This window comes from Megalobrama amblycephala, linkage group LG13 (assembly GCF_018812025.1).
Source record: "Megalobrama amblycephala isolate DHTTF-2021 linkage group LG13, ASM1881202v1, whole genome shotgun sequence".
Lineage (NCBI taxonomy): Eukaryota > Metazoa > Chordata > Actinopteri > Cypriniformes > Xenocyprididae > Megalobrama > Megalobrama amblycephala.
This window is the reverse complement of record NC_063056.1, coordinates 619962-632171: the sequence shown is the minus strand read 5'-3', so window position 1 is coordinate 632171 and position 12210 is coordinate 619962. Positions and strand designations below refer to the sequence as shown.

Below are 12210 nucleotides of genomic sequence, written 5' to 3'. Positions count from 1 at the left end.
AACAGATGTAAATATGAATAGATGCACAAAACTTGTCAATTTAAATGACGTGTATAAAAACACTAAAAGTAATTATTAACCTGATTTATTACTTGTCATGTAAAAGAATGCCCTAGATTATGGGAACTCATGCACTAATGATAATGTTGACCTTGGCTTGTTTTATGGTACCCTAATATGAGCTGAGTTTTTATCTTTGTTATTTATTAATCACTTATAGGTTCTGTCAGAGAGTTCAATTATTTGTACATTTACACTTTTGGCAGATGCTTTAATCCAAAACAAATTATATTACAATTTAATTTCAATTTATTTGTAAATCACCTTTATAATGCACTTTGTTGCTCAGATTTACAGAACACAGAGAAGAAAATATAAAGAGAAGAAAATATAAAGAAAAGAAAATAGTCTTTTAAAACACAAGTAGCCAAAAGAAAAAGTGCCAAGGACATTTCTTAAAGGGTTAGTTCACCCAAAAATGACATTTCTGTCATTAATTACTCACCTTCATGTCGTTCTACACCCGTAAGACCTTTGTTCAGAACACAAATTTTTGATAAAATCCAAGAGGTTTTTTATCTCCCATAGAAAGTATCTAAATTATCACATTTAAGGTCCAGAGAAGTATTAAAGACAACGTTAAAATAGTCGACATGGCTGCAGTGGTTCAACCTTAATGTTATGAAGCGATGAGAATACTTTTTGTGTGCCAAAACAAAAATAACATCTTTAATTCAATTTTATTTCCTCTTCCCTGTCAGTCTTCAACACAGTTAATTGCTTCCGTGTTCACGTCCGAACGCCGGCCTTGACCTAACCCTTCACATGAACACCACGACGCATGTAATGAGGCATGTTCTGATGTAAACGTGAAAGTGCTGAACTGTGTTCAATGCGCCAACTGCGTTACAGACTGACAAGGAAGAGGAAAAATGGTTGAATAAAGCCGTTATTTCTCGTCGCTTCTTAACATTAAGGTTCAACCACTGTAGTCTCACTGACTATTTCTTTACTACTCCGTTTCTTTACTTACTGTCTTTACTTCTCTGGACCTTGGACTTGGGAAGAGGCTAAGTGAGACTCGCATTTCGCATTTGGTGTGTGCATCTGTATAATGTGTCAGTGCGGTAAATGTATGTGTGCATATGTAGTATATGTATGCGTGTATGAAAAATATTTCTCCTGAATGAAAACTGTGCAACCAAGTGTCACAAAAAGTCTTGTATATGTAATATAGCTGAATTTAAGTTTGAAGTGTTAAGATTCTTTCGATCATCATTTTTCTTTTTTTCTAAATTAAAAATCAGAAAATTATTATTTTTTTTTTTTTGTCTATTTAAATTATATTTACAAACTCACCATACATATTAATGGTCAGTAACTGTAATTTGTTTAAAAGAATTTTGTAATTTAAAAAAAAACGTGAAAACGGGCTATTTTATCTTTAGGTTCTAAAGGGTTAAAAATGCCCATCAGGGAGTGCCAATGGATAAACAAAAAGGCTACCTTGGTTACAGCTCACATTTAGTGGAACATCACCAAAAAAAAAAAAAAAAAACTGTCCTCCTACCTTATTTCCTTTCTGAGTTTAAAATTTCCCTTGAGAAAACTTTTGTTTTTTGGCTTTGTTAGTAGTTTCTCAGCAAGAGAATGTCCAAATTTAATAAATTTTACCTTTTGACTCTTTGCTAGAAATTTAGAGTAATGAATCATAATTTTTGTGAATGTCTCTCAGAAAACAAAAAAATTAAAAATGCCAACCTTTTTTCCAAATGCTGTAACTTTTGATTTTTTCATGCGATCACCACAAAATGTGATCCAGATACAGCTCACATATAGAGGAACATCACCAAAAAAGAATGATCTCGCTACCGTACTTCCTTGAAAGATTTCTTTCAAATGATACCAACTTTTTGACTCTCCTTGCTACAGTTTTGGAGTTACGAGTCTTTACTTTTTTGTGTGTCACTGAAAATACCCGAAAGGGTGTGAAATATTGATCGCCAGAAATGCTGTAATTTGGGGCATGTCCAGAACATGTGAATTAATGATCCCTCATCACATTTACATCTATTGTATATGGGGCTAGTACCAGGAAACATTTGAGCTAGTTTAACTTTGGATATATGAGCTCTGTGTATTGTTTTGAACTGTATGAATGCTGAGCACACATTGATGATGAGTGGACCTGTTTGAGAATACAGTTCCATGTGTCTTCAGAAAGAGGTCTGTCAAGGTATCGCTCCCAAGCTATTTGCAAGACTCTAAAGAAACCTGCCTTAGTAAGTTAACATTTTATCCCCTTGTCAGACCAACTCTTAAATGACCTGTCCTGCATTGAAGGTAAAAAATATATATATATATATATATTATGGGCAACTGGGCTAAGAAGAGAAGTATCCTAAAAACCAAATGATTAAAATGTGAAATCATAATCAACCACCCCTTTAACACCAATCCAGTGCAGAAAGCATTTAAAAATGAAGGTAAAATTCATTCTATGACTTTCTAAAATAAGGGATTTTTTTTTTCAACTATATGTTACATTGTAAATGTCCAATAATTAGGGTTAATCTTACTGTCAAAACAATTAGAGATATGGCAAAGGAATCTTTCACAATTTAAGACAATATGCTGTCCCTGTTCCTCAATTCAACTATATTTTTTAGATGAAACAACAGCTCAGTCACTGGGCAGTTGTGGAGCAGATGTTACATCATGATCCTAACCCTACCAGAGCTTTGTGTCACAGAGTCATTCAGTGTATTTGTGAAGGAGTATCCCAAATGATTTGCTAATGTTGGAAAAAAATGGTGACATGGTGGGAGAAGGGTGTTTCTCCATTCTACAACAAACTAAAAAACGACTAGAATATACAAATGGGAAAAAAAATACTTTTGCACAATGACACAGAGAGAGAAGATTGAATTATGTGTTTGTATTTCTGATGTGTCCTAAGTTCTGCTTTACTCTGCCATAAACGTGGGAACCATTTTCATTTGTAATGTTGTTGTTGTTTTTTCATTTGTAATTTGTTGTCTAGTTTGCTATGGGATGTGGCAGATCAGCTGGAGAGTTGTAAGTTATTTTCAACGTTATTCACATTATGCCGAAATATTTAAACTATTTTACCTAAATAAAAACACGAATCTGAAGCTACTTATGTGATCGCCCAAAACATCATCGTCATCGAGTCTGGAACCGTCAATGTCAGAAGCTAGGGTGATGACGCCTAAAGTCAGACACCCAGTGGATGGTCGGTTAGAAGATTGTTTATAGCGAGCTATAACTTTAACGAAATGACAAATAACGTTAATGCCATAAATGTTTTAAATTGTGGAGCACAGGAGAAAACTTTATACAAAGATAAGATTGTCTCATATTGTCATTGTTAACGTGGGTAGACGATACGAAGAAGTGGCCAGAGGAAACCATGGGACTGTCAGGAGTTGATGGAGCAGCATGTAGAGGGTGTAGGTGAAGAAGACTGCAATTGTTTTAAATCAGTTCTGTTAAACAAGAAATAACTTTGTGATTTGTTTTAGAAAATGAATAATTAAATATCAGTTGTATAAAATCAGTTGTAACAGTGTTTGTTGTTATCAGGAAGCTAGACACCTTTTACTGACCTTCATGTAGAGGTAATATTTCACCATTTATTTTTCATATGTAATAAACAAAGGTGGAAGTCATTTGCAAACTTGACATGACTTATTCCATTTAAATCAGAAGACTTCATTCCTTTAAATTTTAAGGGGAATCTACAGAGCTCACATTATGTTGTTTTATGAGAAATTAGCTAACATATTGCCACGTTGTAAAGATTAAAAAAAAAAAAAATCACAAAAGATAACATTTGATCATATTGTAAAGGTTTATAGAAATAACTGTTTACAGATAGGTAACATCTGGCCACATTGTAAAGGTTTATAAAAATATAACTACATACATATATACATATTTACACTGATTAGTTCAATCAAAACCACAGACAGACGTGGAACAAACCTACAAACCAACACTTATTCATCCTCTACATCAGAAATTATGTTGCTTAGAAGGTTACACAGGGCAAATTCATTAAATTTCGATCAATTTTAGCGGTGAGGTTAATTGGAAGTGCTGTAAGAAAGGATTTCGAAGTTTTTCAGTCATATGACCCGCTCAACATGGACACGTACATTAGTGATGTGCCTGGTGTTGGTGGTGTCTTCTTCAGGGAGCTGCATGCCTCTCTTGGTGAATGCTGGAATGACAAGTTTCACCTATCTTTCATAGAGTAGATCGGTATTCGTGAAGCCTCTGTCTGAAATTACATCATCGCCTGGACGAAGGTATTCCAGGAACCCTGAATTTTCAGTTTGAATTTATCACAACACCAGGTTTTGAAACACCAAATTTTTCAGCAAGATCACCCTGCAATAAATTAAGACACAGCTTCATCAGAGTCACCAGGAGCTGATCCCAAGTGTGTAGCTGGAAGCTGTTGGTGTATTGGACCGTCAAGGCCATTTTAGCACATTGGATGACTCATTTAAACTGCCAGCCAATGATAGCCCAATAACAGGCCAACACAAACTTATAGTTAATCGTTCAAAGTCGTTTGTACTCACTAAGGAACTAAATTCTGTTAAAAGTTCTCTCTTTTATTCCTACCCCCCTAGGTCCTAAGACTCAAAAGAAAGTTAGGTAACACTAGCATAGGGAACACATATAAACTATTAACTATGACTTTCCCCTCAATAAACTCCTAATTACTGCTTATTAATAGTTAGTAAGGTAGTTGTTAAGTTTAGGTATTGGGTACATACATTTTGAGGTAATAATTCCTTACATTTATTTAAGATGTCCCTGTTGAAGATCTAGTAGCTTGTTGACTGGACCCATGGTAGAATTGGGAATGCTCAAAAAGCCGCTGGATATTGACGGTGGCTGAGTATTCTGTAACAATGGTGATCGAAACGAGAGGGTGGTAGATCCAAAACCAGCTTTATTAAAAGTGAGCAAAGTAAAACAGCAGGAGGTCAAACACCAGCAAACAGGATCAGAAGAGGCAAGGCAAGGAGTAGTCAAAAATACAGGCAATGGTCAGGGCAGGCAGCAAACAAACAAGCAAAAACAAGCAGTGAGCCCAGGGTCAAAAATACAGATAGGCAAGGCAGAACATGGAAAGACATCTACTAAGAAATAAGCCAACAACAGGGACAACACAGCCAACAACGAGGAAAACACGGGATACAAACGAAAGCCAAAACAATACTTGGCAACGAGTGTAGGAAGTGCAGCTTATAAAGGGTTCCTGATGGGAGTGTGATCAGTGCCTAGCTAGGGAATTGTGGGAAATGTAGTCCAGAGTGAAGTGACTGCGTGTGTGCAATGAAAAAGTCTTAATGGTGAAATGGAGACCTCTGGTGGGGAGTGGAAGGAAGCAGCAGTGGGCGGAAAGGTGACACACAGTGTCACAAACGTTATAAATAGAGCTAAACATCTACTGAGCCTGGAACATTCCTTTTAAAGGGGTTTAAGTTTGTTTTATAATGTTTCCTGGGGTGCACTTATAATGTTACTTTGCGTTTTACATCAAAAATTGTCATCATTTAGAAATAAAAGGCATTTTTCCTACCCTAATTTTAGCCTTTTTATCTGTTTAAAGGGGTGTGTAAACGCCCACTGCTGTGATTGGGTAATATCTTTCCATTTGAAATAGATAAGTATTACTCTATCGAAAACTTTTATCGGATTTTTTTACTATTACTGCTCTCAAGGTTAACTAACTGTGGAAAGTGTTGCCACTACATTTACACCTATGGCATTACATTTAGATCGCGGCATGAAAGGCTGCAGTGATGAGCAGCCGATCATAGACATGATGTTGAGCACATGAAAGCAGTGATCTCGTCATTACAACTCAATTTCTGCACACTAACAAATGCTTTCATCTTCACTAACAGTGCAAGTGATAACTAAGAGATTCATTGAATAAAACGGTAGTATTGGCGTGAGTCCAGAACTCAGTCACTGATAAACTCGCGCTGATTGATTGACAGCTCCAGCGATTACAAAGGGAGTGTTCTTTCATCACTTCATTTATATAATTTAATTACCATTTAAATAAGATTATTTTCATCCTACTAAGAGAAACAACATGAAGTTGACCATTTAGTCACTGGTTTGATTTACTGACACATAGACAAAGAACATCTGACTGTACATGAATCATTATATCAGATCAGGCATTAGAATTAACACAGTTACTTACATGTTGTTGCATTACTGTCGAGTCCATATCGTAAAAGTCTGTTTGTAAAGCCTGTGCCGAAATGTGGTTGATTTACCAAAGAATCCACAGTGAAATGTAATGAATACAAATAAATATAGCTCAACTGAGACATTCACATTGTTGCAAATAAATAACCATATTCCTAGCATTAGGATACTTTGAAAGGTAACATTCATTATTTTTAGTTCTGTATTGCTCTTCTCTCTCCTCATCTCACTAACACACCAATGGGCAGGGCTAATTTGTATGTGAAGTAGGCTTTGATTTGTTCTGCAGAGGCGGAGTTTCACCTATCTATGATAGATAGGCACTTCTAGACACCTTTTATGTTTATGTAAAGATTATGTTCACTGGGTCTGGTGTCAATAAAAGCTTTTATTGGACTAACAAGGAAGTTTTCAGTTCTGAAACTTACAGGATATACTTAAAGTATGATGACCTCATATATATCAAACGCTCTAGGAAAAGTTGATTTTTCACTTCATGAACCCTTTAATTAAGTTTAACAATTAACTTGAATTACTTTTTTATCTGAAATAATATAAATCATGTCCAAAAGACAATAAACCAGGACACTATAAAAGGAACATGAGAGGCTGTAGGAATGACAGAGCAAACATCAGCTGTAAACAAACCTCAGTGAAGAATGAAGGCTTTAGTATGTATACTGCTGCTGTTGGAAACCTTTGTGTTTGTCGTTCAGCAGCAGGTAGATGGAGGACTCAATGAGAATGAGATCAGTCAACAGATCAGCTCTGAGGACGGAAGACAGAATCCACCTCGAACAGACACTTTGGGAGCTGAAGCTTCAACTGACAGCCAACAATCCTGCCATCTGTGCTTCCCTGACATCCATGCAGCACTGAGAGAACTGACCGCCACCGTTACAGAGCAGAAAGCAAACATCAGAGAACTGACTGCCACCGTTACAGAGCAGAAAGCAAACATCAGAGAACTGACCACCGCGGATACAGAGCAGAAAGCAAACATCAGAGAACTGACCGCCACCGTTACAGAGCAGAAAGCAAACATCAGAGAACTGACTGCCACCGTTACAGAGCAGAAAGCAAACATCAGAGAACTGACCGCCACCGTTACAGAGCAGAAAGCAAACATCAGAGAACTGACTGCCACCGTTACAGAGCAGAAAGCAAACATCAGAGAACTGACCGCCACCGTTACAGAGCAGAAAGAAAACATCAGAGCTTTAGAGACACAACTGAGGGAACAACAGACGTTTATCCTGGAAGAGCTGAAGAAGAAAGATGATGGTACCTCACCAAAACATTCACTTTTTCATGAATGATCCTCAAAGTAAAACACAAATGCAGTACATTACATAGTGTAAAAGTTAAAGTTGAGTGTATACTGTGTAAATTGTTTAGATTATCTATTCGTAGTATAAATGTAATTTAACACAATCCTTATTCCTTCACAGAAATTTTAAATCTTACTCTGAGTCAAGTGGAGGAGTTGAGAAAGGAAAATAGAGGTGAAAGTGTGCAAGAATGATAAGTTTAGAGTACATATTCTCAGTGTAATAGAGTAATGTATCACAATATTGCATGTTTTTCAATAACAGACAAAAAAATAGCTTTTTCAGCTGGACTGAGGCAATCTGGCGCTGGATATACTGGTCCTTATAAATCTGAGATAACACTAACCTACAAGAAAGTCATCACAAACATAGGGAACGCCTACAACCCAGTTACAGGTAATTATCAATGAAATGAAGTCAAAATCTTCTGCTCCATTCAGATCTCTCTGCAGTTGTGTAATGTGTATAAGATAATTAAATGATCTGCCATCTCTCAAAACTATTACACAGTGTGTTTGGTAATTGAGCAATCCTACAGGAAACAGCTGATTCTGTATCTCTTGTTATTTGATTTAGGTGTTTTCAGAGCCCCACTGAAAGGAGTGTACATGTTCAGAGTCTCTGTATATGGTCATGGTGGAACTGGAGCAACCGCATCCATTATTAAGAATGGAGAGCAGGTGGTTGTAGCACATGATTATCAGGCTAAGGATCGGTTAAACTCCTCGAATGGAGTTGTGTTGCTCCTGGAAGTTGGAGATGTTGTATATGTGAGACTTTGGCCTAACAGGAGGATATCTGACAATAGCCAGGAGAACCTCAACACTTTCAGTGGTTTCCTACTGTTTCCCTTAAGATAACAAGAGCTTTGCAGAATGTGATTCCAATAATTCTGAAACTTTAGCATATGATTTAAGATGAAGCTCATGAAGAATCATTAACATATGGGACCTGTATTAATAAGGACTAGTGTTTGAAATGTTTTGAAATAGATTACTGTATAAAAGTCTGTACAAACATCTGAGCTGTCTATACATGTAACTTTGTATAAAGAGTTTCAGCACTGAGACAGACATGAATCCCACATGTGACCCAAGTACTAAACTTGGAAAGTTAAATAATACCTTTTAAGTGTAGCTTGTTACTGATGTTTGATCTGTATCTCTTTATTCTACATAAATAAAGAAGAGAATAAAGAGACATTGTGGCATTTCCTTTTCCTCATATTTTCACGAATATTTCCCCAACAATGCAACAGCAGTGGCTATATTAGGTTGCTTAGGTAATGCGCGGTAGGGAGCTATGGTAATGCGCGGATCCATTACTGACACAAGACCCAAACCATTTTTCTGTTTGTTTACTTGAGACATATTGCTCAATACTTAAAAATTAAATACTGTGAAGTATGGTAATGTTTCTACAATACATTGCTGTGAATATACACAAAAATAAAAAAAAATACAATAATCAACATAACACTGCATTAATTTATTCAGCACTTTCTTATTATGAAAACACTGAAATCTGGTTTTAACAAAAAAATACTAGAATTACTACTTTAAGGAAAACATAAATTTAAATAATAGTAAAAAAACAACAAAAAAAAAACAAACAAAAAAACGTTCCCCAGAGTAAATTAGAACTGATTACACATCAGAAATACAAACACATAATCTCTGCATCGTTGTGCAAAAGTATTTTTGCTGTTTGTATATTCTACTCCTTTTTTAGTTTGTTGTAGAATGGAGTAACACCCATCTCCCACCATGTCACCACGTTTTCCAACATCAGTAAATCATTTGGGATACTCCTTCACAATACACTGAACTGATGATGTAACATCTGATCCACAACTGCCCAGTGACTGAGCTGTTGTTTCATTGAGTTAGAGGGACAGGATATCGTCTTAAATTGCGTGATTCCTTTGTCATATCTCTAATTGTTTTGACAGATTAACCCAAATTATGGGACATTTACAATGTAACATTTGGTTGAAAAAAATCCTTATTTTAAAAAGTCATAGTCAGAATGAATAAATTTACCTTAATTTTTAAATGTTTTAAGTAACTTTCTGCACTGGATTGGTCTTAAAGGGGTGGTTGATTATGATTTCACTTTTTATAACTTTAGTTAGTGTGTAATGTTGCTGTTTGAGCTTAAACACGTCTGCAAAGTTACAATCTTTAAAGTTCAATGCAAAGGGAGATATTTTCTTTTGCAGAATTCTCTGTTTAAGGACTACAACAAATGGCATCGCCAGACTGCTTCACAAACGAGGGTCAATTCAACTGGATTTGCAAAAAAGATTAACATGATGGCACATGCTAGTAGTCGATGAGTTGAATCAACTCCACAGCAACTACATACATTTTTCCACTAACCGTTCAGAAACATTCCAGTTTCTTACTGACAATCCTCATGTAGCAGTTGGGGATTTTCCTCTATCCTCCCCCGGTGGAGGATTGCAATCAGTTTGCCCCTTAGACTCAGCGGTGTCGGGCTGGTTAATCATTATCATGATTATGCCTCTAATAAAAGCAAGACGCGAAAAAAGGGTTGAGTGTGCAATCAGCCGTTTTTTGGCCGCTTGTTTCCCTGTTTGGCCTTTGTCCTAGTGGAGTCGTGTGGTTCGGGTCACTTATTCTCAGGTATGTGGATATGGGGACTGTGGTATGTGACTTTTGTAATGTTGGTGTGTAATCTAAAGCTTGTGTTCTGCAGTCGTTACAGCCTGAGTGCAGCGAGAGTAAGTTGCAGCATCCAACTGTTTTATATACGTTGTGGTGCATCCTTAATCAGCAGGAGATATGGATGAATTTTGTTTTGCCTTTTTTGTGAATTTGTTCTTTATTTTGTTGGTATTCTTTTCCCTTGTTGGATAATTGTTTGTGGATTTGTGTTATTGGGTTTCCTTTTCGTATGATTTGGATTCTGGGGACAGGGAACTTGAGAAGTTGTTGATGAATGATCAATTGTATGATCAATCACTTATGTGAAGTTATATAATTGCACATGATGCTTTATTTCCTTTTTTGTTTTTTATTAATTGAGTTAATTGCTGGGGGTTCCCTCAAGACACTAGTAAAAAGGGTACCTTGCCCAACTACTTTTTGAGGTGAAGTGCTAAACACACAAGTGTGGCTTTCTCATTGTCATTTTAGTGTGGAACACTAGTGTGTGAGTGTAGTGAGTGGATGCTTGTGGGGGTGGGTCAGGCCCTTTTCTCCCTGCTAGGGTCTGTTTCATAAAACAAGTTTACCAAATAAGCTAGGCTTATTTTAGTTAAGTCTGATTTATTGTCAGTTGATTTGGTTCAAAATAATCAGACTACTGAAATAAACCTGGATTATTTGGTAAACTTGCTTTATGAAACAGGACCCTAGCTGCAATCTCTGAAGGCTCAGGTGTGGCAGCCATCTTGGCTGAGGGCTGTGGAAGATCTGCTAAGACTTGGCGAGTTTCTGGAATGGCTGCAAATACAGGAACGGACTCTGATACGGCCATTCCGTGAACAGGATCTGGTGAGGGAATTACTGGGTTTGGGAGGGCGGAGAGCATCAGGGTTGCGATAATCAGGCTGGAAGGCATAGAAATGTGTGACTGTACAAGCTCTGCTGCCACCGGAGCTTGTCGGAGTTGGACTACTCTTTTGCCTTGCCTTCCTGTTTCTGTTTGCTGGTGTTTGACCTACTGCCTGTACGACTAAACTCTCCTGTCAATAAAGCCTGCACGTGGATCTCTAACTTCATTGTCCCATTCCCATCCGTTACACTAGTGTCTTTGATAACCCTCAGTTTTTGTATCTTTCTTTTGTTTTGTTTTGTTTTTTTGTATTTTCTTTTATTGTTTAGGCATGACTTGGTTTGTTATTGGTGTCATTTCCACAATAAGGAAATGTTTTTTTTGCATCAATTTAATTGCATATATGTGAACTGTTTTTCCTCGACTAGCTGATGAATGCTCAAAGTAAGGTCATAAGATACAACACCCTCAAACAAGTCATACCTAAACAGGCGGAAGCCCCGGCTGGCAAACGTGAAAAAATGCAAGCTGTTTAAAAGGAGAATCACACTTGGTGCCACATATAGACTGTGTGGCAGTAGTGTTCTAAATCACTCAGCTTTTATTAGAGTGTACTAATTCTTGCATTGCCACATAAATGTGGTTCACTTATAAATGTCTTTGTTGATATCAAAAAATATAAAAAATTATGAGCCCTACTGAAGTTCTCCACAAAGCCACCAAGAGAATGGGATCCCAAGTTGTCTCATGAAATATCACCCAGAGTACTTTTTACAATTCACTTATCATAATGCCTGTGTCCTCTAGAATTAGACATTCCAAAACTTGGTTCATTACAAAGTACTTTACACTTAGCTCTTTGCATAAAAGAACAAGTTGCATTGGGTCTGTATTGAATCTATTATGTGGCAAAATATCAGTCATAGTTAAGTACACATCTACAAGTTTGTTTCTTTTTTCCCTGAACCAAGCGGGAATTATACTTTGTACTTTGTCTACAAACAGCAAGCATGTTAAGTCAGTGGGATAGTCAACAACTTCTATCATACGTACTCAAATTTAAAAATCTTACTTTAATGCCCGCAGCTGT

General features: G+C 36.7%; 1 protein-coding gene across 1 annotated transcript; it reads left to right on the top strand.

The window, feature by feature from the left end:
• The first annotated feature begins 6910 nt into the window (after nt 1–6910).
• On the top strand, nt 6911–8530 carry LOC125243461. The gene is made up of 5 exons (XM_048153143.1): nt 6911–7184; nt 7479–7551; nt 7719–7772; nt 7863–7994; nt 8175–8530. The coding sequence occupies exons 1-5, from the start codon at nt 6927–6929 to the stop codon at nt 8456–8458; spliced, it is 801 nt and encodes a 266-aa protein (XP_048009100.1). The 5' UTR covers nt 6911–6926; the 3' UTR covers nt 8459–8530.
• Nucleotides 8531–12210: the final 3680 nt, after the last annotated feature.

Coding starts and splice junctions, on each gene's coding strand:
- LOC125243461 (XM_048153143.1), top strand. CDS start 6,927: ATGAAGGCTTTAGTATGTATACTGCTGCTGTTGGAAACCTTTGTGTTT. Junction 7,773..7,862: donor GTTGAGAAAGGAAAATAGAG/GTGAAAGTGTGC, acceptor TTTCAATAACAG/ACAAAAAAATAGCTTTTTCA. Junction 7,995..8,174: donor CGCCTACAACCCAGTTACAG/GTAATTATCAAT, acceptor TATTTGATTTAG/GTGTTTTCAGAGCCCCACTG.